The sequence below is a fragment of the Apteryx mantelli genome, chromosome 2, assembly GCF_036417845.1.
Source record: "Apteryx mantelli isolate bAptMan1 chromosome 2, bAptMan1.hap1, whole genome shotgun sequence".
NCBI lineage: Eukaryota > Metazoa > Chordata > Aves > Apterygiformes > Apterygidae > Apteryx > Apteryx mantelli.
The window spans coordinates 151,694,373-151,721,954 of record NC_089979.1 but is presented as its reverse complement, the minus strand read 5'-3'; the positions used below and the strand labels follow the sequence as shown (position 1 = coordinate 151,721,954).

General features: G+C 36.3%; 1 protein-coding gene across 2 annotated transcripts; it reads right to left on the bottom strand.

Moving 5' to 3' along the window:
• Positions 1–1,087: 1,087 nt before the first annotated feature.
• Positions 1,088–26,226, bottom strand: YME1L1 (YME1 like 1 ATPase). Of its 2 annotated transcripts, XM_067291827.1 has the most exons (19): positions 26,102–26,226; positions 23,279–23,410; positions 20,647–20,809; positions 18,439–18,537; positions 16,480–16,589; positions 15,103–15,253; positions 14,904–15,011; positions 13,971–14,053; positions 12,734–12,824; positions 10,533–10,685; positions 8,657–8,789; positions 8,091–8,153; positions 7,407–7,519; positions 6,874–7,029; positions 6,079–6,230; positions 5,042–5,168; positions 4,870–4,943; positions 4,107–4,193; positions 1,088–2,918 (listed from the first exon to the last, which is right to left on the bottom strand). In XM_067291827.1, exons 1-19 carry the CDS (start codon positions 26,129–26,131, stop codon positions 2,775–2,777), a joined length of 2,169 nt encoding a protein of 722 aa, XP_067147928.1. In that variant the 5' UTR covers positions 26,132–26,226; the 3' UTR covers positions 1,088–2,774. The 2 variants fall into 2 exon arrangements, with proteins under 2 accessions (XP_067147928.1, XP_067147929.1); XM_067291828.1 differs by lacking the exons at positions 23,279–23,410; positions 26,102–26,226 and adding an exon at positions 22,536–22,556.
• Between the last annotated feature and the right edge of the window lie 1,356 nt (positions 26,227–27,582).

The window sequence follows — 27,582 nt, the reverse complement described above, 5'->3', positions numbered from 1 at the left end:
AGGCACTCCATGCCAGAGGAGGTATGCCTCTGCAGGGGGAGCCTATTGGCAACCCACACTGGGGCAGGACACCCCCAAGGGACTGCAGCCCATGGGCAGCCTGTGCCAGAGCAGTAAGAAGCAAGGACCAGGAGAAAGAAAACACTACACACTGACCTCAACCTCCCGCACCACTCATCCCTCCCAGTTCCTTCCATGAGGTGACCCACAGGGCAAAAACAAGGAACACTGAGACCAGAAATGGAACAGGGAACGCATGAGCCTGGGGAAGGGGGAGGAAAGGTGTTTTCCATAAGTGTTTAATTGTTTATCCTCTATTTTTTTCCCCTCAATACCTAAATCAGTAAATCAAAAGTTTAATTGGCAATAGATTAAATTAAATAGAATTCCCCAAGTTGGACGATTTTGCCTGTGACAGGCACCTACCTCTCTCCACTGATTATGTAAAGAGAAATTTAGACTCCCAGATGTACCCAAGAACACCAGAAGTCAAACCCAATGCCCAAAACAGACAAAATGAGTTTCTCCAAAACTCCACACTGTCACATGCACACAACCACCAAGGAATGAGAGTAAACACTTCAGTGGCACAAATCTTCTGGTAACTTGGCCAGAAACCAGAGAAAATGCTGTTTACAATTGATGGCTCATCTCTAAAAATCTTCTTTCACGAGCCAATGATATGACCAATTTTCTGAAAGACACTGTACTCGACTGCTCTTTGCATAGAGCAAGAAGCTTTTGAAAGAGAAAAATAAATTAGACTTCAAGGATCTGCCCCCAAAACACATCATTCGATATAGATTTTAGTGACTTGAAAAATGAAAGTTTTTTTTTTTAAATAAAAAATTCACATTAAGTAGGAAAAAATTCCCATCCAAGTCCCATTACTGAAGCAGCAATTGGAAAAAAGGTCTGATTTTCTAGGAAGAAAGTTTCCTAGAAGTCTATTTAGAAAAAGTGCAAATTTGCTATAATTCTTAAATTTATTTACAAGTTTAAATGTTTCATACACCTCAGTTTACATAGTAGGGTACCTGGTATTACATCTTGTAGCAATTAACAGTGAATAAAAGGAAAGCCAATATGCATAATTAAAATTAACTTTATTATTCCAAAAACAGACACCAAATATGCAGTATATGTCTGTTTCTCTTGGCATATTTTAAAATACATGTACAACTGTAACTAGTCAGCCTAGAAGTTTGGTATACTGTTTTATAACATTTGGAAGTTCTCCCACACTGCACTGGGATGTCACTATACTAAGCCAACAATGGAAAATAAGCAAATAGAAAGTTATCCTGGTTTTGAAAGAAAAACACATGTGCTCTTACTAAAAAGAACTAGGTTATAATCAAGTGTTACACTCAGAAAATTCTAAAAGTTACGTTAATTCTAGTTTTAAGTGTAGCTACCAATATCCATTCACATTTATTGGCACCAGCCCAACTATTTTAACCCCCAACTATGTTAACCTTCAAAAAAGGCCTCCTCTCTGCAACAGAAGTTGATAGTCCCAAGGGTCTACAATTCATTGCACAGAAAGATTATGATCAAAACAATACTATTCCTAAAAACCAGTTCCAAGAGATCAGAAGAATACTGGCAGATATAATTGACAGCAATCACTTCCACTTGATTGGAAACTGGTTTTGTTTTTGAAACATTTTCTTATGAGTCTAGAATCTCCAGAAAGTATCTGTAAGGGTTGAAAGAGGGTTATTTCTCTACTTTTACTGAACAAGAGAACTGGGAATGTTATTTGAAACAACACATGCTTGAAGCATTTTCTGAACTACTCTTTAGTGAGCAATATTGTCCTCTTTGAAGAAATCCTCTGTTGGATTATCAAACACTCATATATAGTATTAGTAAAAACTAATTCAGTAGAATCTCCAGCAGTATAAAAGCACTGTTTTCAAATCACATCCATCTACTGCAGTAATAAAAACTCTGAGAATTCTGTCAGCAGCACATCAGAGGTCACAGTTATTTCTCCTACCCCTGCCATGGTTCTGTCCAAAACATGGCCCAAAGAGATTTAGACATGTTTATCCTGTTGTTATTCTTGCATTAAAATTTCTCTCCCAGCCATACATGTGTGTATTTTAACCCCAAGAGCACTCAAAGGACAATCACTGGGTGTTTTGTTTTGTTTTTTAAAACTAACTTGGAGCTCTCACAATTCCCTTTACTAAAGATGCGCTGTGTAGCTGTTTCATTCATACAGATGTTATGTTACATTTCTAAATAAGAAAACTGATCTTTATCTTCAAGCAGCATATGAACATTATTAGTCAGACTACATACTACAGTTTTACATGTCAATCCTTTAGCACTTATGGTGTCATTGTCCATAAAACATTCTACAGTACATATTATGGGGTACCACTTCAAATGCACATATAGCAGTGTGACCCAGGAAGCTACACCAAAACACATCAGTATACCTGCACATTTCTTTCTTCTCAACTTCAGCACATTTGACCAGACCAAAACATTGAATTCAACCCTGAGATTTATATTTCTGAAAATTTTTTTCTGGGAAGAGTAGAGGGAGAATGAGGAACTTGCTTTATTTTGTGTCTTATTCTGAAGAGACACAACAAATAGATAAGTAACAGAAGCTGACAAGAGACTGCAGAGCAATCTTAAAGTGTCACTAATGCCATACACACATCAGGTAGGGGAAAAAAAGCTATGCTGCATAAGACTACTGCATTGCTAGATGTACATTCTTCAAATTATCAGTTGCTGTATTAAGGATGTTATCATCTTACTTCTAGTTTTTTCCCCTCTAGAACAATTTGGATTTCTTTGGCATCCAAAGTCTCGTATTTCAGTAAAGCTTCTGCTAAATTCTTGTGTTCTTTTGCATGAGTCTTCAAGATGTTCTTTGCTCGCTCATATGAGTCCTAATATTAAAAAAAAAAAAAGGGGGGGGGGAGATTCAATTCAAAAAGATTTTAAAAATTGTCTCTATGTAAATACAGCTCTTCACAAACATTTAAAATTGAGCCTTAAACTTCATAGCTGGCACAGCTCCAGTTCCAAAGATTTAAAACCTAGATGTAATAATTGCTCTAAAAATATTTTTTTTTATAACTTCATGCCACCTTTGCATTTTGCAGAAGTAGGACTAAAAACAGAACATGGGGACAAACCTGAGGGTTTTTTTTGTTTTTGTTTTATATAAGACTTAAAAAGATTGACTAGATCTGAAAAGTGGCTACTTAAAATTAAATATATTTGATTACACATTATACATATTATACAGCATTCAAGGCACGTTCCTCAGACTAAAGTTTTTAAAAGCTTACTAAGCTCTAAAAGGATTATGTACCTTTAGAAAACCGGAAGCTACCCGGCAAGTTTTATTAGTTGCTGCAGGTAGCAACACATTGTCAGCATTGTAACCTTCAACTTCAGTTTTTAATTCTATGCAGATAGTTCTTAGTCAGCTAAGTAATCAGTTCAGAAACAGCCACAGCAAAAGTGTTAATGGTTTATATGTTATTGGATACAGGTAACCTGCCAGCCTGACCAAGCTAATTCAGAATACTAGAACTCCGATCTGGAAGTTCTGTGACTGATCTTACAAACTTCCCTAAGCATCTGATACTGATCACTACGGGGAACAGGATACCAGACCAAGTGACTCTGATTTGATCTGGTATGGCCATTCTGGTGTTTCTATACTCAAAGATTTAGCTGCAAGTTATGAAATGTGGGAGTAACACAAAGCATTTGCATCTGTTCCAAAACAATTTATAGACTTTTTTCCTAGAAATAAAATAGACAAAATACAAATCCTGACTAAGTGTAAAAGGAAGTGTTAATGAGTATATTAAGAACTTCTAACACCATCAACCTGTTTCTCACTGCCTGTACATGACTATTAACAAAATTACAATACGCAGAGATTCAAAGTTGCAGCTACTTTAAACACTGGGGAATAGTTTCATCCACCACTGTATTTTCAATGCTATTTGAGTATTCAGTTTTCTAATGTACAAGCTGATGCTCAACTCATTCCAAAAGACAGGTTTTTTTCCTACACTTACACATCTCTCTCTCTCTCTATATATAGATATTTATCTTACCCTTAAAAGTGTTCTCACTTCCTGTTCAATTGCAGACTGAGTTTCAGGGCTAACTTTCCCCGGATCAGTATAGGTCATAACACCAAGCTAAACAAAAAACAAAGGATATTTTTGTCTTGTCACTGTTCCAATAAAACTCTAAGAGCTTCACCACCTATTGCTTGTACATGCGAACAAATAAAAAACATTAATCAAAAGCTTACTGAAGTGCTTACAGTAGGAAAAGCAAAACATCTATTCATGTACTATATTGTCACTGAAGAGTTCTATTTTCATAGGTTACAGCAGAGCCTCAATCCTAATTAAGTGTTGCCTTACAAAAAAAAAACCACACCCACACAAACAACCCCCGCCACACACACCACTGCAGATCTAGCACTTAATAATGGATGACTAAAGAAGTTTTTTTCAGAAGTCTACAAAACTTAGCATTTTCATCCCCCCTTCTAAAAACAAGAAATGAAGTCCATCCTCAATTCCAAAATATTTGCTTTTATTATGAAGATTTTCTGTAGACAATAGTAACTTTCAAGGTCATTTGGAGGTGAAGATTCTTTATGTTAATTTTTAAACTGCCAAATATACAGGTTTTCTTGTTGAGTTCTGCATAGTAGGGCCAAAAAAATAGTCAAATCAAAGGCCTAATATCTTTTTTGCCAGAACTACTTGATCTCCATAATCCCTGACAGCCAAATAGGCAATTAGTTACAGAAGAGGAAAATTTCTTTACACTATATAGGTATTAAAAGAACAATGATACTACCTTCTCGCTCATTCCAAACCTAGTCACCATCAGCTTCGCAATTCTAGTAGCATTGTCAAAATCACTGGAAGCACCTAGATATTAAATAAGCTTAAATTAGTTACTAAAACCAAAAGTTAAACAAGCCTATCTGAGCTCTGAACAGGAATTCTTTAACTACTGATCAGCTGACCTGTTGTGATGTTATCACTTCCAAATATGAGCTCTTCTGCTACTCTTCCTCCCATGCAGACATCCATCTGCGCAAGCAATTGGGATCTAGTTTCACTCCATCTGTCATTTTCTGGGAGCAAAGATACCTGTAAGATAAACACTTTTGGTCAGGTAACAATAAACAGAAATACTGAAATAAGCTGAAAAACACCCTGGTTTACATCCAAAGTGGATATAAAGCTTTTTACACAACAATTTGAACGCTCTGGGCTTCAATCTACTATATACGCTCATCAGGTTGGCTTGGGAGCTGCTTGCCTTACCAGATGAAATAGCCCCCTTGAGGCCATAAGCAGCATATAAAAGGAAGCAATTTAAACCTAACCCCAAAATATCACATTTAGGGCCGGGGGGTGGGGTGGGGGAACCGCACAGAAGTCTAGTCTATCTACTTCTCCTTATTCCCTACACTTTTTACTGAGTGTAAATTAACTTGCCTGGAAAATTCAGACCAACATTTTTTCTTTAACTGAACACATTAACTTGGATAATATTCCACAGAAACAGATATAAGGGAGATAACTTTCTGTTCAAATGCTCAGTATGTAAAAGACAGAATAGAAAAACCTCAAGCAAGAATATCTATGTTAGAACAAAGTAACAGATTAGTTTTCAGAAAAAGTTGCACTGGACAAAGAACTACTTGATTAAGTTTGTGTTAAAGCACATTTGAGCAACATTGCTGTTTTCAAATCTTTTAGACTTTCTTTGGAGTTTAATTTACGGGAGCTATGTTAACGGCAGCAGAATCACACATACTTAAAATTCTTTCCTTGCATGTTTTATCTATTATTCATGCTAGCATATTTCAAATTAAGAACGAGAGCTCTCTATCACACAGAAAAGATGACCAAGGAGTTTTCCAAGAGATTGCTTGTAACTGATTATTACAAGTTATAATATGCATTATAACTGATTTCAATGAATAGCACTGTTGACAAATTCCTCAAAAATGCTTAACAGTAGACCAATAAAAAATTTTTTAGAAATACTCACATGTCCAAGTGTTGTTCCTCGTGTCATGATTGTAGCCTTGTTGATTGGCATTGCATCCTTAGTATAATATGCAATGATAGCATGTCCAGATTCATGGTAAGCTGTGATTGTTTTGTTTTTATCATCAATTTCTACACTTCTACGTTCAGGTCCTTAAAGGGAAGAACATGAAATAAACTTGTTTTCACAGTTTGTCACCACAGTTCACACAGACTATACATATGCAAACAGAGCATAAAGTAGCTAAGAACAGTGTGCAGTCAAAATTAACTAAAGCTCATTAAGTGCTAAATGTTTACAAGTAGGATTTTAATGTTTAGAATGGACCTAACTCTATAGTCAAGTTGCTTTTAAATGAATATATTAAAACAATATCTGAATGTCTAAAAAAACTCCATTTCCTCTCTCAAGCATGAATGGACCAGAAGCATTTCTGGTGTGCATGTCTCAGATGTTTACATTCTGCCTTACTACATGCCAAGCTAGGTAAACAGGAGTTCCAGGCTTCTGGTCATCTGTTCTCCCCCGCTTCTTTCTAATTCAATGGAGAAGATATGTTATCAATTCTGTGACTTCCTCTAGGTCCCAGTACAGTATGCAGTGATTCTGATAATCCACTTTGTACTAGATTTAACATACTACTTACTCTGTGGTTTCAAAAAGTTCTATTCAAAATTGACTAATAGAAGACTTGTTAAAAAACCAACAAAATCTATTTTTCTGTAAAAGTATGAATCTTGCAAAATAAAACTGTGGACTGTAAGATATATGAGTGTCTTGTATTTAAAATCCTACCCATTAGAATTTTGTCCTTAGAGAATTCTAGTTCTTTCATGGTTACCATATCTTTTCCATCAACAGCTGCCTTTAAGGCAGCTTGATTTACGAGATTCTCAAGTTCTGCCCCAGAAAATCCTACTGTGCCTCGTGCAATTATTTCTGGATCAACAGCTGTGGGAAACAAAACAAAACAAATCTGACATTAGTGACATTTCTCCTGAAAAAGCTTGTGATGTGTCATGAATAAATATCAAGAAATGATCAAGTTACAAGCAAGAATCATGTTCTACTAAAAATAGTTTGTTATAACAAAAATATTAAGCTTTAAAAGAAATGAAGCTTGAGGGTCAAGACACTATGAACTATTGGGAACTAGAGAGAAATGCTGCTTTATAGAACTATCACAACACTAAATGCTATATGATTTTTGTGTTCCTTTCTGAAGCATATGGTACAAGCCACTATTACTGTCAGAATAAAGGATTGATACACCAGTGGGCTGACCCAGTGAACAAATTGTTACATGAAAAGGTTAAGTATTTACTCACATTGATCATACTTTATTTTACTAAGGTACCACTTCAGAATTTCTGTACGGCCTCTTACATCTGGCTTGGGAACAGTAACTTGCATGTCAAAGCGACCAGGACGTATTAAAGCACTAAGGGAAAAGACAATTTAATACAACTTTTAAATGCTGCTGTAAGTTCTGTTATTAAACGTACATGAATAGGATGATCAGACTGATTTTTGTTAAAGACATCTACAGACACTACTTCTGGCACATAAGTGCCAAGAATGCATTTTTCCAATCATTTGTATGTTAAAAGATAGCTCAAACAGACATTTATTACCAATTTTAAAAGTTTTTGCATTTGTAAGTAAGGTAAACTACTATTAACCACTACTAAAACACATTGCAAGCAAGGAACGCAGCTTGTTAATTTAAGAATAAAAACTTGCAGATATTTTAGATGCTTATTTAAGCAGCTTGCTTACTTTATCAGGTTTAATTCAACAAACATTTTAATGCCAAAAACTGGCCAGCATCCATCCTTTTTCAGGAAAAAAGCCCCAGCCACAACCAAGTGGAATTCGGGAATTACCACAACCAAGTACCTAATTAGTTACTTGATCCTTGTTACCTTTTCTTTTGTTCCCTTCCCCCACCGCCCTCCCCTTTTTTTTTTTGAATACCTATTCTGCAGAATTGATCCATAGATTTTACTCACTTATCTAGTGCTTCAGGGAAGTTTGTTGCACCAATAATAACAACACCTTCATTGGGTTTAAAGCTGTAAGAAAAAAAAGAGTAAGAACATAATTAAATTCTTTTTAAACAGAATTTAAAGCTTTAGTCAATAGTTGTATTTCTTATTTGGAATGAAGTCAACTGGCCAATTAAAAAAGACCCGTCAACCACCATATTCGACCCCTGAGCGGTCACATTTAACCCAATAACTGGTAAAAACATGCCCTGACATTCCTTCTATAGACAGCCTAAAAAAATTGAGAAATACTTTTAAATAATTGTAGCTACTCTACTGCTATATATAGCCTTTTAGCCTGAAGCCTATATATAGCCTTATAGCCTTTTATATTCTTTAGACCAGGGTCATTTATGCCACTACATGCACTACTGGAAACCAATTATGAGAAGCACTGTATATTTATATATTTTAAACAATTTTTTTTAGGTTTTTAAAATCAAAGCTGTCAGAGAAGAAATAAATCCACCCAATATTCAAAATATCACTCATTCAAGCACTTTTTATAAGCTCAAAATGCATATACTTACCCATCCATTTCAGCAAGAAGCTGATTAATGGTCTGTCTTGAGTAGGGATGCATTGGAGATTCAATTCTCTTCCCACCAACAGAGTCCAGTTCATCAATAAATATAACACAAGGTGCATTTGCTTTTGCTTCCCCTGACAGAGAAAAATAGCTGAAGGACATTTCAGTCACACAAAGTAATCTAAACTGTATGATTTAATTTAGGATTCTATTTCTATTATTCTAGGATTATGAAGTGTTCTATTAGACATCACCAGAACTGTCCTGATTTCAGTCTCTCAGAATTAAATCCTTCTCTCAAATGAAGCAACAAATAAAGAGAAGTAAGGTGCATCATCTCCCTGCCAGCTGGTATATTCTTACCCCACTACAAGAAACTACTGGTAAAACAGATTAAGAAATTCATTGTATTTTGTATCAACTGCACACAACAGGTTATTTCATAGACTCAGGTACAGAACATTGATATATTAAAAATACTATGAAATGCGATGGGTCTAAACAGTAACTTATTTTCATAGATCCTGCTTGTTATTTAAAACCAAAGTACCTTCAAGTTTACAGGTATTAACAACAGAATATAAAACTGTATTAATATGACTTTAAGACCACACACCAGTATGCGTATACTAGGATGCAATTCATCCCACCCAACCAGACACATCTGTTGATGTACAAGTCAGTCATCTAACCTCCTTCTGTCGTCAACAGAAAGATGCATTTATAAAGTGCAAAACATCTGCCGCATCTTGCATACCTTCCACATGAAACAAGCCACATCTCTTCTACAAATGCATACTACTTTCTACATAGAAGATTGATAATGTCAAGCATCTACAATTTAAAGAAAGAAGTTGGATTTTTTCCCTTTCTAATAACTATTTGCATACTTAAAGTGGAAAGCCTCTTCTGCTACATGAAAGCTATCAAACTAAACAGGCATTGGTCCTACTAATTAATGATCACTTTAAAGCCCTGTATTCAGAGCCTACTGATGGGATCAAGAAAGAAATTTCAAATTAGTCACAGCAGACCTTAATTTGGTTAAAAAAAATCACTTCTTAAAACGTTCTGTTTCAACAAAATACTAAATCAAAGATTTTAATCATACAGAGGTGGAATAAGCTACCACAGTTACTTCCATATCTGAAATACACAGAAGAACTACTACTCTATAGAAGAGATTTTTATTTACAAAACAGCCAGTTATATTTTTAAACTCAAAAGGAATACTATCAACTTGACAAGCAACATATTTTAAGGAGCAAATTACAATAATACACCAAAGCTAAGGCCCACCTTGTTTTTGTTGCTTTATCATTATCCTATATTAAAAATATGCTTATTTTTTCTAATATATGTGACACAAGAAGCAGCAGATGACTTAGCCATGAAGACATAAAAACTCACTACCAAAGGAAAAAACAAAAAAAACACACACAATTGCATCCATAGATGCTATACTCTGATTCTGCACTAAACAAGTTTTAGTTCAGAAAAATAAAGTCAACATAAAAATACAAAGGAACTAAGAAGGTTAATGCTATTTTTATCTTACATTTAAAATACCTCATTTAATTTATAGGACATTACACTTCTAAATAAACAATTTCTGTTCTCACTGGGAGCATTGTTATAACTTTTGCTACAATTTCAATCTGACCACTAGCCAAGTTTCTGCAGTTAACAGTTATTTATGGAATTCTGAGATTCTCCTATTACTTGGAAATTTTATTTACTAGCCTCAGACATTTCTATTTTCCTGTAACCAAAACTGCAGCTAATCAAAGCACTTACTCCTGCTACTTGTAAACAGCACCACTAAATACTTTATCCTTCTTATTAGAAGATTTTAAGAATACAAACATTTAACTTACTGAATAAGCTTCGGATGCGGCTAGCTCCTACACCAACAAACATTTCATCAAACTCTGACCCAGAGGCATAATAGAATGGAACATCGGCTTCGCCAGCCACAGCTCGTGCAAGAAGAGTTTTACCAGTACCAGGTGGTCCAACTAACAGAATGCCTGAAAACAAAATAAAAACATACGCATAGTCACACACAGAGTCTTGCTATACAGCTTCTGCATCTTCCATGAATTAAACAAAAAAGTAATTTATATTTGGCTTCAAAACACTGTTAACATTGCATTTCAGATACTCTCATTATTTGCACTGCAAAGGGATTTCCTTAAACAGACCTAGATACGCTCCAATACATTTTTAAACAACAACAAGATTTGTAAGATTATTAAATAAAAGCAGAACCCTGAAGTACTCTATAAACTTACTGTTGTGTTTAGCAGCTGAAACACTACTAGCATCCTCTTCATATTGGACATTTACCTAGCTACCACACTGTTAGACTTCCTAAATATAAAAAAGGCTGTGGTCTATAACAGAGAGAAGAAAGGAAAAATCCTTGCATCCTCATCTAGTATTTCATATCATAATGTCGTGGTTTGTTAGATTGTCAGTAACAGATTTTTGTCATATGCTTAGCAATCTTTTTTTTTTTTTAAACATTCAAAGGTTATCAGTAAGAAACCAAAAGAAAAAAAAAAAAGCTATTTGTCAGATAATCCACTTAAGTCTTAACAGGAATTACATTTCAGAATTAACAGAATTTCATTTTCTTCTTTTTCAAAATGCACCCTCACAACTGTCCTAGATTTGTGGCTTTTCTAAAATAGATGGTAAAGCCCTTTCTGAAAGTGGATTTCTTATTAAAGCATTCCAAGTCATTAATTTTAAAACATGTAGAGAACTGACAGCAAACAGACTTACCAGGTCTACACATTCCAGATTCACTTGTTTTTTTTACTATGACCAAGCTTAATCATATTTTTTAAATGAAAACACTTGTTTTGAACCATCTAAAGCATTTACCAAGTGCTAAGGGTGCTGAAAGCAGTAGTGAAGGAAGAAAGGCCTTTCAAGAAGAGTATTAAAAAAAACAAAATGAAAAAACTACCACACCCACACATCACACTCACACACACCACCCTGCCTTTCAGGATAAAGAACTAATGCACATTAACTGAATAATTAAAGAAGGCGCAGTATTATTTTCTAACCTTAAGATATTCCTCATATAAGACGGTTAAAAAGTTTTACATTAATTTGCATGGGGTTTAGACTAAAGGTAGGTATTATTATTAAAAAGGTATTACCATTAAAAAAAAGGTAATTATTTAATAGTATTACCATTAAAAAAAAGTCCTTATAGAGAAGGTTAAAAAAAAAAGAAAAAAAGAAAAAAGAAAGATCAACCTAAAAAGAAACTCTGGGTTACCTAAAACTCTAAAAAAAAAGAGATAAAAATTACATAATTGGTGACAAATTAATCAACAGATGTTTCTGAAATATAACACATGTTCACTGACAAAGTAGAAGAAATTTTCTAGTCCAGGAAATAATCTCAAAGTTTACTTGGGACTTAAAAAAAAAAAAGTACTGGTTCTTATTCCTGTAAGTAAGGCTGTTAAGAATTATGAAACCAGTTTGATTTTTGGAGTTTTTTTTGACTGGTTAACACAATATCTATACAGTCCACTGCTTTGTGCCATCCTAGCTTATTAGCCTTAAAGTTCTTAATAAATTCTTACTGAATTTTTACCAAAATTAAGCAGTACCCAGGCATCTTTCCTCTTTCTATCAGAATACCTCAAACACCTCAAATTCTCTGTGAGAATTATAAATGGGGAACTGAAGCTAAGACAGAAAGCCTGCAACATAATTGCCTTTCTTTTTTTAAGCAATACCTTATTTAAAGGACTATCCTTTAACTAAAAAAAAAAAAAAAACAAAAAACTTTTACAACTCTTCCTGAAGATTCATTTATTCTTCTCAAATATTTTAGGGAGGCAAGAATATCCACCACCAATATCGTACACTATTTTACTATCTACTGAGGACCATTTTTCTTTTCTTTTTTTAATTCCCTAGCCCTGAATGAAATAAAAATATTCAGAGATCACACTGTAAATTAGTCATTCAATAGAGAACAATGCTACAAAGGTAGCCATATATCTGATATATCCAATTTTCACTTCTGTTGAGCAATGATTCTTACCTTTTGGAAGTTTGCCTCCTAGTACAGTAAATTTATGCGGGTTTTTCAAGAATTCTACAACCTCCTGCAATTCCTGTTTAGCTTCCTCAACCTACACATTAAAAAACAAGCCAGAAAACATGACCAAGCATTTATAAAACATTGCATCTTTTTTGTAGGTGAACTTCATAGTAGCATCCTGAATTTAATTCAGCCTATTTCCTATAATTGTTTATAGGAAATGGTAAACACTAAAGATAAAAAAACTGACTAAATAACTTAACAGTTCAAGACCAGATCTTACCAACAAGATAGACATGGAATCAGAAATCTGTATGTCAAGAATTTAGCCTGATTAGTTAAAAAGAGATTAATCTATCTATGTCCTAGGGGGGAGAGAGGGGGAGAAGAAGAGGGAGATCCTTATTGTGCTGCTGACACCCAAAGAACACAGCTGAATAGAAAGAGGGAAGGAAAAAAAAAAAAAAAAGCTTTACTATCAGCTGTGTCACTTCCACTTCTTTCTGGAAATTCCTATATCCCCTGTAGCCTAATATCAAATATCTTAAAGAGATGCTGCTAAGAGAGAAGAGACTTCAATGGCATTACCATCTTCTATAGTATTAGCCAGCTTCTGAAGAAATACATGAAACTGAGTACTTCCAGCCTCCCTTTGCATATCCCAACTTACCTACTTGCTATTCTAGCCTTCAATAAGTTTGATTTTACAAGTCTTCTACAAGCTATTAAATGCCTCAAAAAAAGAAGCAGAATAGAAAAACAGTGGTACAAACCTTCCAGGTCTGGAAGCAATCAGTATTATATTAGGCTTCTGTCTCCATCACTAAGTAAAAAATGCAACCACCATTTCTGACTATGTTTTTTTCCTCTAACTTACTTTGTGTATTTGTTCTCTGTTCTAGAAAGCTAGAGATCATTCCTTGGAGAAAGGCTGGTATATAATTCTGCTTAGATTCAAGCACTTTTGACAGAAAGTTTCAGGGCAGGAGGAGGAAGGAGGCAAATAATCAACTCATAGCGACTCAAGACTGCATTGCTTCTCTATTGCACAAAATCGGGAAATGCTATCCTGGTGTTCATTTCTCTGTTCATTTCAATTTTAAGGTCTTAAGCTTATCGAAACATGAGGAGACATTTGATTTTAAAAACAGTTCATAGGAAAGTTTATGTAACAGAATAAGACATTCTTCAGGTTCACAATGATTAGTCAAGCAAGAATTCACAGTTTTGAACTTACCCCCTTTACATGTTCAAAGGTGACATTTTTCAACTGAATTGGATCAACTGCTGCATCAAAGATGCTTGATGTTCGAAAACGTACTACAAGCAAACAGCAAGAGGAAGAACAAGTTTACACATGAAGTCATTTCATTCCAAGATAGCATTTTGCACATCAGTGTGTACACTGTTAAGCTTCTACTTTTATACCTGCCATTTTAAAAAGCAATGTTTCCATTTACAAGTGTCCAGCAAGAAAAAGATCTACTATATATATAAAATCATCAAAATATTTTCAGTGAATTCAATGATAAGAATATTCTTTGGTCATTTGTAGCAGAAGCCCTGTATCCAATGGTAGGTACACAAAGCCAGAAGTCCTCCCTCGATGTTTCTGCATTTGTTCAGACCAGACCCTAACTTAGCATGATATTGAAATTCTGTGTTTATATTAGCTCAGCCTTTGATCATTCTGATATTTCCAACAAATTTCTTATGATGGCAGTTTGGCCATACAAGTACCTAGTCACTATAAACTAGGCTATGATTACAAATAAGATCAAACCATTTTGCCTACTGCTGATCTAAATCACACACCATCTACATTTGAAGACAAATACATAGCCTGTAAACTATCCAGCTTCTCCTCCTCTGCTTTTTTGTAATTGTTTTTGAAACATGTAATTGTTTCACCAAAAGAATACAAAAAAATTATATAGTAACAGATAACTTTGTCTTCATAAGCATTTTGTAGTGCTATTGTTTGAAAGGCTGGAGCCAAAAGCAGTAAATAATTCTCCTGTTCCATTAGCACTTTGAAATGTTACCCTATAACAATCACATTGCCTAAATACAGTCCATATGTGCTTAGCTTGCTGGAAGAAACAATGTGAGTGAAAGAGTTAAAAAAATAAAAAAAAAAAAAGAAAAAAAGAAAGAAACATTTACTAACCAGCATCAGAAAAGGAGCCTTTCCCAGGTAAAAATGAGGAATACACAGCAAGATAAAAACAAAGAACAAAGAGAAAGAAAGAAAGCAAACGTGATCGCCTCAAGGAATCTGTAAAAGAAAACAAAGAAATATTTTAAAATAGGCTGAAATAAACTATTTTCTGAATGCAAAGACAAAAAGATAAACTAAAACAACTTACCAAGTGTTTTTTGCAGGAATACCTGTGCTTTCAAAAAGCCTTCTGCAAAACCAGTTTTAAAAGCATCCTGATGTGCCTCTGGGATGTTTTTTGTTTTCATTAACATATCTAAGTTTTCAACATCAATTCTTCGCTTTCTCAGGATGAAACCCTAAAATATTTTGCATAGCAGCATTAGTTTACACTGAGTTTTGATATATAGTTAACTACTCATAAACCAAGTAGCATTAGCCCAAGGTGAGGGGAGGAAAAACAAGCAAACAAGCAAAACAACATATAATTCAGGTGCTATAGGATTAGTTAAGCAACACAGGGCAGTAGCTTGAAGTGCAGAATCATAATGGCTCCTGCAGGGGCTTCTTAATTTTGGCTTTGAGCTGACCAGGTTCAGAGCCCTCCCAGACCCCAAAGGACCAAAGGCAGCTGTTCGAATATCTATGCTTTGTACACCAGCTCTGAAAAGAAAATGCAGCCTAGGGACAGCTCTGTACACAGCTAGCACAAGTCCAGGAGTTACTACCTTAAGCTTTCTGCTTCACGAAATGAAGCTAGAGTTATTTCCAAAGAGGAAACGTCTTCACAAGTACAGTTTTGATAGAGCTTAATCAAATATACCTAACATGCCCTACCAAAGTTAAGCACCACTGCATGGAGCTATCTTGGTGTATCATCCATGGTGTACTTAGTCCACAGATGAAATAAACCACACATGCCTAGAGGAAGGGGAGAGGGAGGAGAAGTTCAAAGCTAATTTACATGTAAAATAAAAGACAAATGCTTTCATTAGACTGACTTTTGTACAGCCAATTAGAAACTAATCAGACTAACTAGATTAATGTTGTTTGGGTAACAAGTCTTGGTGAGTGTCTGGTTATTCCAAGTCTGGATAGCTATCTACTGAATAAAAGTTATACAAGTGAGCTTTGAACTCAAAAATATTGAGACTACAAATTTTGTACCTCAAAGACATTAGCCACAGGTAAGCCAATTCTTAAAGCAATCAATCACATACTGAAATGCTTAAAAAGAAGTATGTTCTGGTATGTTAAACTAGCTGTATTTTCATTTAAATGAATATTCTATTAATCTCCAAACTATTTTTAAAACAAAGTTAGAGTATGAAGAATTTAATTCCTAGGAATTTTTTACTTTGAAACAACCATAAAATTTAAACATTCTTTATATTCATAATATATTAAGCAAATCTGTGTATTAATGAGGAAAGCAAAACATTGTCATCAGTTCAACTTTTTGGCTTAAGAAATTTTTCACCTTAGTACAGAATATCCTTGAGAAATTGTGAAGATTAATTCAAAAGAAAGTATGGGATTTATTCAGAACAACTTCATAATGTTACTTGTATCATAATGTTACTACCTTCAGAAGTGAAGAAAGTGAGTTTTTTGTTTCTGTGAATTGTTCAGATGTTGACTGCAGACGTCTTGCTCTTGATCTCAAAGTCTTAAAGCCTCGGGATTGTATGTAAACTTAAAAAAAAAAAAAAAAAAAGATTTGAGAGCTTTTCATTACTACCACTGCATACACACACACACGAGAAAACCAGCACTAAGATTTCAGAACCTATTACATGAAAAAGACTCTTTATTATGGTTTAATTGAACATAATTCCCCTCCCCCACCAAGTTGAGCAGATGATTTTCCTCAACTTATGTCAAAAAGGTGGGGGATTTCATGTCAGTCATTATCCATAGCTGCCCCAGATCCAACGTAGGAAAAAGAACTGCATACAGCAACCTGTATGCAAAAACAGAAATAAGCTGGACAAATGAATGAATAAACTGCAGTATTATAAATGGTTAGGTAATCATGAACAATGCTTGTAACCTAAACTTGCAAGTAAACTGCTCTCTGTTTCACAATATATTTTTCTCATAAAGTTTCTGCTAAATATTCATGAATTCACTTTGTGAATTACGGATAATGGCCAACCCTATCACCGTCTCAGGGAACAGAAAAACACTGCCGAACTGAATCCAGGAATGCTGACAAAGAAAGATGAAACGTTTGGAAGATAATCCAGAAGGACAGGAAAAAAAGGTTCCTGCTTCTGAAGGCAAATTCTAAAAGCTCAGCTAGTAAGGTATCCTAAAGAGATCAAGAACACCTTGGATGTGCTGTTAACTTAGAAGCTGACAAAAGAAATGAGGCTGGTTAAACACAGGAGCTTATAGTGCTGGAGGTCTTCTTCAGTCACACCTCAGTAACCTTGTCATTGAGACTTTGTATTTATATAAGTCAGGAAAGTCAGGAATACTATAAAAATAAAAAATAATTTTAAAAGCCACACACCTCAAGAAAGAAGATTAAGAAAACCACTGAATTCCAGTTAATCCTGCAGTTTTAACCAAGCCTTCTCTTATCATAGAACACTATCAGTTAAAAGAGATTTCTGGAGGTCATCTAGTCCAACCCCCTGCTCAAAAAAGGGCCAACTTCAACATTAGATCAGGTAGCTCAAGGTCCTGCCCAGCTCAGTTTTGAAAATTTCCAAGGATTAGGACAACACAGCCTCTCCAGGCAATCTGTTCCAGTGTTTAACCATTCTCAGTGTGAAAATTTCATAACAGGAATTTCCCATTCTGCAGCTAATAACTGTTACCTCTTTTGAGAGGTGCACAGGAAAAGGGTAAGAATATGGTTTCAATGGCAATTAGATCACCCCTCCCTTCTCTTCTGCTGACTATAAACATCTCACATTTTTCAGCTTCCCTCTGTACATTAAATATTCTAAAACCTGCATCCTTCTTAGTGGCTCATCTCCAAATTGTGGCTTTCTCCAATTTGTCAGTCTCTCTCATAACTGGGGGACCCACAAACCAGACACAGGATCCAGACAGAGCCTCGCAAGCACCGAGTAGAAGGCAATAGTCATTTCCCTTGAGCTCTTGATTTCGTTCTTGCTAATGCGACCCTGTTACCTATCACACATCCAAGAGTAGTTTAAACAAGTCAAACACCTTAGAAAACTCACCTGGATGAATACCAGGTTCAACATATTTATTGATTAGAAAGTAGTCAGCTCATCTATCATCTTTCAAGAATATTATCCACAAATACTGACAATCTTATTGATTCTCTAGTAACACCATATTTACTAACTTCGTTCTGGAGACATACTAGTTAACTATAGAGATCTTCAAATTCAGAAACTCAAAGGCAAAGATAATGTTATGATTTAAAGTGTTAATATAATTTTAAAGGTTCTTCCTGAAAGTTTGCCAGTACTTCTCAAATTACTTCTCTTTAAGACAAAAAAAAACTTTCCCAGAAAAAAATATATATTACACAGATTAAAAATAGTTTATTGTTTCATACCTGGCCAACACCGTAGATCTGAACACAAACTTTGGAGGGGATTAGGATGCTGTCTGTACAAGAAAGATGAGCGTAAAGTACTAAAAACATCCACAAAACCTGTAAAAAGATAAAACAAAGTATAAACATCCCACTTTAAATGGCAACTAAACATCACTTCTGAGGCAGGTTGCTTTTTCTTTATTATACTGAATACAAATTGTATTTTACTATGGTCCTTCAGGAATCTATATTTAAATAAATGAACTATTACCAGTACACGGATAGTTAGCTTCTTGCATTAACCTATATCAGGTGCTTTTCAATACACCAGATTTTTTTTTTTTTTTTAAATTAAAACTTCCAAACTGCATGGCATCCAAAATCTTGAATCTGAAGCTCTACCTGTGTGGGAAATTCTACGTTCCTGTACAGATCTAAGTAAAACTACCCAGACTGGATACAAACCCAGAGACATTCATAAAGCCATAGCACCAGCATTCAACCAATCATTCAGTTCCAAACACTGGAAAGAGCGGACTGCTCATGGCCATGTTAGGGGTTACTTTGAATGCGCTATGTGTAAAGCATAAAAACATCTTTAGACTATATTAAGTTTGCTTTATTGTATAGCTCCAATAATACACAAACAACAAGAAATAAAAAGCATTGCAGTGAAAAAATTAGCAGATACTGTTTCAAGCATACTATAAATAGACTGCAGAGAAGATGACAGTCATTTATCTGTTTAGTGACTGAAAAGCACTGCCTTGCCTAGGAACTCATTTTAGCATTCTCATTAAGCAGGTATGAATTATTTAAGAAACATCTGAGACTTGGACCATGGGCAGGAGTAGACTAGGCCTAGATACACTCTCCTCCGTGGTGATTCAGAAGATAAGTCACAAAAAAGGTTTTTTATTTTACATATTCTGAGAAAGTTATTACATAAGTTAGATATAGCTAGAAAAGCAAAAAAGAATCTTGAAGGTTCCTACTACATTTTTTAAAGTTACATTATTGCAATAACTGCTTACAAGCTAACAACTGAAATACTGAGAAACTGCAGGGGAAAAGAAAAAGATTAGTTGCTAATTCTCTAGCAAAGTACATTGCAGAATCTTCTACAATGCTGCATACTGGAGAATCTAATACAAACTAATTATGAACACATCAGTTAAAAATATAAACACTCTCATCACTTTATGATTAGGCAAGTATATACACAATATAAACCTATCAGCATACCAACAGTCATGCACAGGATTCTGAGTCACCTATACCAAAAGTACATCCTTGAAGTTTTAGTATTTCCCTGGACTGTGGCAGTTTTCCACCTGTAACCTTGCCTTCTCAACTGTGAACGAAATGATCAGTCTGGTGAACTTTCACGTTAATCCATCAAAGTTGTAAAGCCTTGGAAGCATTCGCAACTTTTTTCTTCCTGTTGAGGGACGTGCCTTTGGAAGCGCTTTTTAAAATGCCACATCATAATACAATTCAACACCTTCTCTCTAATAGCAGCCCTCAGACATCATTCCTGTCCTTTCTCCCAACTGCAGTACCATGTAGGTAGCATCTCAAAAGCCAGCTACATGCATGTTTTTCGATAATGCTTTCTTGTGCATCTTTATAGAGGCTTTACTCCTTTTGTAAGGCTCCCCTATGTAGGGGGAGGGGCAATGTTTAAGACTAACCTCAACAAAATATCTCAAACTGTAAGGAACTGCTCTTGGTTTATTTCAGTAATGAAACGCTTTACATGGGCTGTTAACGGCTTCAAATTCCTTTTTAGTGTCCCAACGTAATGTTCCTTCAAACAAAAAAGGAATAACTTTTATATAAAACTGTAAGTGTTCATGAGCATTTCATTAGTAAATTACCACAATCTAGTTTTTCCATTTGGTGAATTAAATTGGTTGACAAAATTAATAGCTCAGTTTTATCATTAGAGAAAATGCACTTGTACCATAGTTTAGTTCAGACAAGTTAAATAGCAGACAACTTCAAATCTGAATTTGAAGAAACAAACCCAAAAATCTGAGTCCAAATTTCCAAGAAAAAGCACAATTCTAGAGATGACCTGTATATAACAAAGACATTAGCGCTTTTTCTATTTTTAAACTATTAGTTATCTACAGTACAAGAGACTAAACTGAAAAACGATTGTGTTCACTTTCAGAATTTAACTCTCATCAATTTTTATTTGCATGTCACTTCAAAACATACCATGCTTATTTTCAAAGAAGGACTCTGCAGAAACATAGGATGTATGCCACTGGGAAGAGACTTTCTTTTCGGCACAATAGCCAGGAAGGAACCTGTTCACTAGTTCTTTGAACTGGTTAGCTTTCAAATCAGACAATCCCAGATCTCTTAAATTCAGCATAGGCTGCAAAACAGAGAGATAAGAGTTCAAAATGTATTTAAGATTCCCTTGGGGGGGGGGGGGAAACTTAATGAATTACTTTTCAACTTATTCTGCAGCATCTGTACTATACAGTTCAGACTGAAACATTTTTTAAATGAAGAGAAATGAATAAAAGGATACAATTAAAGAAGGAATACTGACTAGCTTTTCCATATGCATGCATTCATATTTTTACTGTCAAAGTAAATTTATAGCAAGTAAATTTTCTTCCCAGTTCAATGTTCTTTCTAACACCTTCCCTGATTTGAGCAGACACAGAAACAAATGCACTGTTTTCCAACTCTTACTAGTCTGCAAGATAGAGTACAGGACAGGGCAGAGATGTACAGGAATATCCACCCGTTGTATTTCATCCAATGGAGCAGCCTGCAAAATTCCCCCAAACTCCCTTTTTTTTTGGCCAGCCTTTCCACAGAAAGGCTTAAAATAGTACAAATTTAGCAGCAGCACAAAGACCGGATTTTAAAAGCCCAGAGTTAAAATAAAAAAACAGCTAGGAGCTGGGTAAACACATAATGAAATGCAAAATTTTGTATGTGAAAGGGGTAGGAGCTAGGTCTCATATTTCCTACAAAGGAAAGCAAGATATCTATGAAAAAAAAAAAAGAGGTAAGGCACATCCACTTGAGATACTAAAGTAGCCTTGATTAAAGTAATTTTAAACTTGTATGTTACAGATAAGAGAGTATCTTTTAAAAATACCTATAAGAAGATAGACTTAATTTTCTTAACCAAGAGACGGATATATAAGTATATATTTAGAATAAGTTATCTAAATATGTATTTGTACAGATTTTTAATCTTTATTTTTTATTGTTAGAATATTATGGATTATATTTTTTTCCTAGATTTTTTACATAAGCTTTTTGTTCAACTACTTTCAAGGTGAAACTGGATTTCCAATAAAAATGCATGCATGAAATTACTTGAATAAAATGCCAAAAAAAACTAAACTAGACATCTAAAGTACTCAAAGTTTGTGTTTTAAAATGGATTTATTAAGTAAACAAAGTACTCTGTTTTAAGAGCCTAGACAGATTGTTGCTCATCCAGTTGTTATACAAGATAAGAACAAGCACATTTTTATCATCATTTGACTTTTATACATGGTTTAGAAGAGTAAATCAAGCCTTCCTGCTTTAGCTCAACAATTACTTGGAGAATTACTGAAATTAACGTGAAGAGTAAAGAAATTCAAGAAATCCTGAAACATTTTCCATGCCCCTTCAGAAGAGGATACTACTTTCAAATACAGGTTTAATCTTATAGCATGGAGTATATAGCTTCAAGTTCTCAAAAAAGTGATTTTTGCCATCCCACTGGTTTAACTTTAATAATCCAAACTGCATGTACTGTTTAAATATTTGTTGATTTTAAAATCAGTCCAACTATCTAGTCAACAATCTAGTCAACTTTTAAAGAGTTATTAACAATAGTTACATTAATTAGGAGAGACTTTTTAAAGGTTATTTTTATAATTTTATCATCCTAGAAAGAAGCAAACTGGTATGCAATGGAATAGAGAGAAAACATTAAAAGCAAAAAAACCCTCTGGATTTAAAGGACAATAGATTATCTCCCCAAGTAGAACAACAAACGGAACTGAATAAATGAAACATGCTTTTAAGTTCCATTCACCAGTCCAAGTCTCCTGCTGAAATCAATTTTTATTGCCAGAAGCAAATACCTCTGTATTTATATGGAATCACAAAACAGAGATATGAATACATCTATGGCATCCAAGCTGATATAGAAAGTTGTGCAGTTACAGACAGAGACTCCTTGTTGACTCCAGTTTTTTCCTCCCAAACATTGTTAGTTATGAAATTTGTTGCAAGAAGCTAGTTGAAAGAGAAAAGAAATGGCAAGATCTCATACTTATTTTGTACCTTCTGTATTTTGATTCTTCATTAAGAACAAACAACATCTGATCACGACAAAGATTTCTCATAGAAAAAAATAACAACACTCAAATATGCTATTTAATCTATTCAGAACCCAATAACATAATCTTAAGCAACAGTTTTCTCATAATATATACAGAAACTAATTTTGCTGAAGTTCAGTGAGTGAAAACACAAAATCAGGTTTACAAAAAGAAAATCCACTCTTTTGTTACTTTATAGTAACAGACATTAAGTTGAAAATGAAAGGAAAAAATCCTTCCCTCCTTTGCAAATTACTACCAAGATAAACACTAGCCGATTTTTGCTTATTAATGAAATCCTGTATTTTTGTAGAACCTTTATGGCTAAAAACATTGACTTACCGAAGTTTTATCTGTCAACATTGTTCTATCTGCTCACATGCTGTTTTATTTAGTCATATTATTTTATAGAATGAGTCAAATATTAAATTCACTCAAACTGTTATTATTTACATCTAAATCAGTTATAAGTAAGCCACCACTTTCTCCAAGGTTCTTAGTACCTCACTGTTCTGAGGATCATGTTCTTGGGTGGTGTCCCTCTGAACAGGCTGTACGGAAGCTGTGCTGGCAGTAGTAGTGGAGCTTTTTGGTGAATGAAAGGCATTGATAAGATGACTCAGAGGAACAGTAGCCTGAAAGGGGGGGGGGGAAATACTTCATTAAAAAATTTAAATATATCACCATTCCAAATACTGATTTGTAATTACATGTCTTGTACACTGCTCTTTGAGGATTTCATAATACCTATAAACTTAGCTTCAACATCCCATTGCTAGCTGATATCTCTAGTTACAAAAAATAGAAAGTGTACATATGCATGACAAATTAGAAACTCACAGAACTTGGAAAAGAAAAAAGAAGCTACATTTCCTGGGTTTCAAACATGAGTGTAGTTTAAATAAACTAATCACTAGACACTCAAATAGGGAAGTGAGGTACAGATCAGTATTTACGTAATGTGAACATTGCCATCAATTTGCACTGAAGACAATGTTTAGTTACAAAAAGCTAATGGACAGCTTCTTACATATGCTTCTCCACTGGAAGAGCAGGAAAACATATCACTAGTACACTTACCATTTCCTTCAGGAAATTTTATCTAACTTTTTTTACATCACGTTTGCTGTATTAGTTGGATATGTGCTGCTATAGATGACAACCCAGTGGGAATTGCCGCAGTCTGCTGACGCCTTACAAACGTAAAATCAGTTCATGCAAATAAAATATAAAACTTTGCAGAACTGAAAATGTTTTTCCTTTATAGTCCGTAAGCCCCCATCAGTCAAATAGGTTCCCTCCCTTTCAAACAATTTTTCTACACAGCAACAAAAGACATACATGAAAAGGAAATGCAATCAATACGAGGAGAAAAAGAGAAAAAAAGAGTAACAAGCTACTTTTATACTGAAAAGTCTGCAAGCTGACACCATCTCTCAAAACGTTTAAGACATGTTAACAGTTATTGTCCTTCAGACACTTACTCTTCTTTGAAAGAAATGTTTGTTCACAATAATCCTGAGACTGTCTTGGTGTCTGCCAAGACAAAACTTGGAAGATCACCTTTCTAATACACTTCATAATACAGCTATATAGAAGAAGTAGTAATGCTCTTCAAACAACATATGTAGAAAAAAGCCAAGAATGGTAAATGAGGTACATCATCTACTTAGTGGTAGGTCTTAACTTCAGACATTAATCTGAAATATCATTACATAGTCGACTCTAGATTATCCATGGACAGTTACCCAAGAGGTATGATTAAGCAGGTAGCATCAAGCTCTCTTGAACAGGAAGTTCAGTGGCTGCTTTTGAACAACAGAGAACCACAAGGTTTTATCAAAGACTTACTAATTCAGAGATCTTCATTCTTAAGTACTACTGCCTCACGTACTAAATGTTTTCCAAACATCACCTATTTTAATTTACAAATTAATACTTATGTAACTTGAAATATATATATATTTTCCTGCATTATACAGGTTATTCCCAAAAGTTTCCTTTGTGTTTTCTTCCTTGGGTTCCTACTTTAACAACATACCTAAGTATCAAACTGGACAATACAAAGTACATACATGTACCACAGTTAATTCTGCAGTTCAGCAGCACTCAGTCATTTCAGTAAGATCCATCTCACGGATCAGTACATAAGTCCAAGTGTATATGTCAGGCCCTTCCTATAGCACATGACTATGCTTACAATACATGGTACAAGTAATTCCAACACTTAAAAAAAGCCTTAGTCTTATTACGTGTGTTGCTATGCAAGAAAGAGAGAGTTGGAATGCACCTCTTATTGCTGGCACAATTCCTTGCATTCCTTGCAATACCTGATTAAGCCCCTGCTATGAATGTCCTTCTGCAAAAACCTCTGTCTCTGGGGTTAACTAGATAGAGTATCAAGAGAGACAAAGCTGTGTGGCATGAAAACCCACTCAAGGTTAATTGTACAAGCCTTTAATTAAACTCTAGAAGTTCCTGGTAAAACAGTAAAGCCTCCTAAGGTTCCAGCTAGCATCCTAACCACTAAGCAAGCTTTCCTCTGCATTTCCCACTATGAAAAGGTGGAATGACACATCCCTGAAAATATCACAACTTTATTGTTTTACTACACTAACAAAAATACTGAACAAATTTGCATCTGGAAAAAAACAATTAAATCCCACTGTGGAACAGGATTATCACACACTAATGTCCTAACACAAAACGTGAGAATAAAAGCAGTGGTTTGGGTCAGAGCCCATATAAGCGCTAGTCCCATCTTACTCACTGGTTAATAAAAGATGCCTTCCAGATCGCATCCATATTGCTCTATTTAACAAATAGCGAAAGAACTTTTCCTCCACTAACTTGCCTAATTTTACAGCCATTTATTTTTGACCTTCCCAACAACATGTGACAGTTGCATAATTTATTAGCTGGGGGTGGGGAACAATACCACATATTTCTGCTATAAAAACAGGTTTTAAAAAGTCTTCTGGTTGCCTCATTTCTGACTTTTATAAGCTTTTACTGTACCTTCTCCCTCGTCTATTAACACCCCCTCCCCCCCAAGTTAAGAATCCTGAACTGCTACAGTCTCTCACGGAAGAGCTGCTCAGTGTTCCCGACGGCGTGCAAACGCCACCCGGTCCCACCCGCTCTTTCTCCGCTGCGGCACTCGATGCGGGTTGGCCCACGGCCGCCCCGCGAGGCGCCCCCACCCTCCAAAGCCAAAAAAACACGACGACACCGGGGCCTGGCTCCTCCTCCCAACCCCGCCGCTCCCGGCCTCCCGAGTGCCCCCGCCCGGCCCCGCGGCCGCGCCCCGCCACGGGCCCCCTCACCTGAGGCTGCACGGTGGAGAAGGAAAACATCCTCCCCGCTGGGACGGCGGCGGCCACAACGCCTCCTCCTCCGCTCCCCGCGCCAGAAGTAGAGGCCGCGCACGCCCGCCCGTCAGCCTCGGCCGCCCGCCCAGCCCCCGCGGCCGCCGCCGCCGCCGCCAGACGGAGCGCCGCGCCGCTCCGCTCCCCGCGAAGATGGCCGCCCCGGGCGGCCGGCAATGACCAGGCCTGGGGCTGTCCCGGAAGCGACCGGAGATGGCAGAGCTTCCGGGTCGCCCTCCCTTCCGTCTTCCCCCCTCCCCCGTCCCGCAGCCGCCGCCTAGCAACCAAGTCACTCGGCAACCACTGTGTGCTCCCGCGTTTGCCCGTTACGCCGCGCGCGGGGTCAAACCACCAGCTACGAGGGCGGGGGGCGGCGGGGGGCAAACCATCCTCCCGGCAGGCGCGCCGGGGCGGGGGGGGGGAGCCCGAGGCGGCGGGCAACCGAGGAGGCTGCGGCCGGCCCGCGGGGCCGGCCCGGGGCGGGCCCGGGCTGTGCTTGAGCTCTGACGCCGCTGCAAAGTCAGAGCACGCTTGGAGCCCGGAGGCTCTATCTAGACCCCCAAATATCAGGATGCCTGTTGAGACAAACACTTCCAGCGAGGGGGGTGTAGGTGGGTGGGAAATGCTGCCTCAGCGCTCAGCTCAAGGTGTGTCCGACGAGCCGCTACGGTAAACGCGGTGCAGTGTAGCTGCCAACGCACTGGGTATCCACAGCGGTATCCCTCGCGTCTTAGCTACAGCACACAACCCACTGGAGACCTTGTATGTACCGCCTGTAGCCAGGCAGGTAGTGTGTGCTGAGCTCCAGGCTGCTATTGGTACCTGACTTCGGCCGTTTAAGCCCTCTCTGGAATGCCTGTGCTGCTTTCATGTTGCCATCGTATTACAGACCTATCTTAAGTTTTTGGTTCTTGACCACAGTTGACTCTACATGGATTAAGATCAGCAGAAGTAAGTTAATTTTAGCTTTGGCATTTAAGGAAAAGATCCTAAAGCCATGTCAGCCCTACAGACAATCAATAGCCAAAACCGAGGGCTCTGCAAGAATATCAGAAGAGGCTCTTTACTGATTATTGAGCTAGACAGGTTTTGTCACATGCAGTCATTTAGGTCACATTCCTTATAATCACTATTCTAGATGACTTCCTGAAGTACTAAAAATATTTTTCAGGGAGTTGGAGTAAACGATATTTAGAAAGAAATCTGTACAAATTAAAATACATATCAATAAACTAAATGCTGTTACTCACATTCAGTTAGAAGGTAATCTAAACAAAGTCATTATGGGCACATGCCTCTACATATGGCAGAATTTGGTCTTTGATAATCATCCTTGTGCTATTTTTCCATGTCCTCTCCAATTATTTTTGGTTATTTTTACTATTTTCTTTCTTTTGTCTGATCACTGTTCTTCATTGTTCTTCCCTACTGAAAGCACC

Bases quoted from the DNA above. Each gene is read 5' to 3' on its own strand.
- YME1L1 (XM_067291827.1), bottom strand. From the start codon at position 26,131: ATGTTTTCCTTCTCCACCGTGCAGCCTCAG. The intron at 15,012-15,102 runs GTAAGTTGTTTT...TTTCTTTTACAG, and splicing joins ATTCCTGCAAAAAACACTTG to ATTCCTTGAGGCGATCACGT. The intron at 7,030-7,406 runs GTGAGTAAATAC...TGTTTCCCACAG, and splicing joins TAAAATAAAGTATGATCAAT to CTGTTGATCCAGAAATAATT.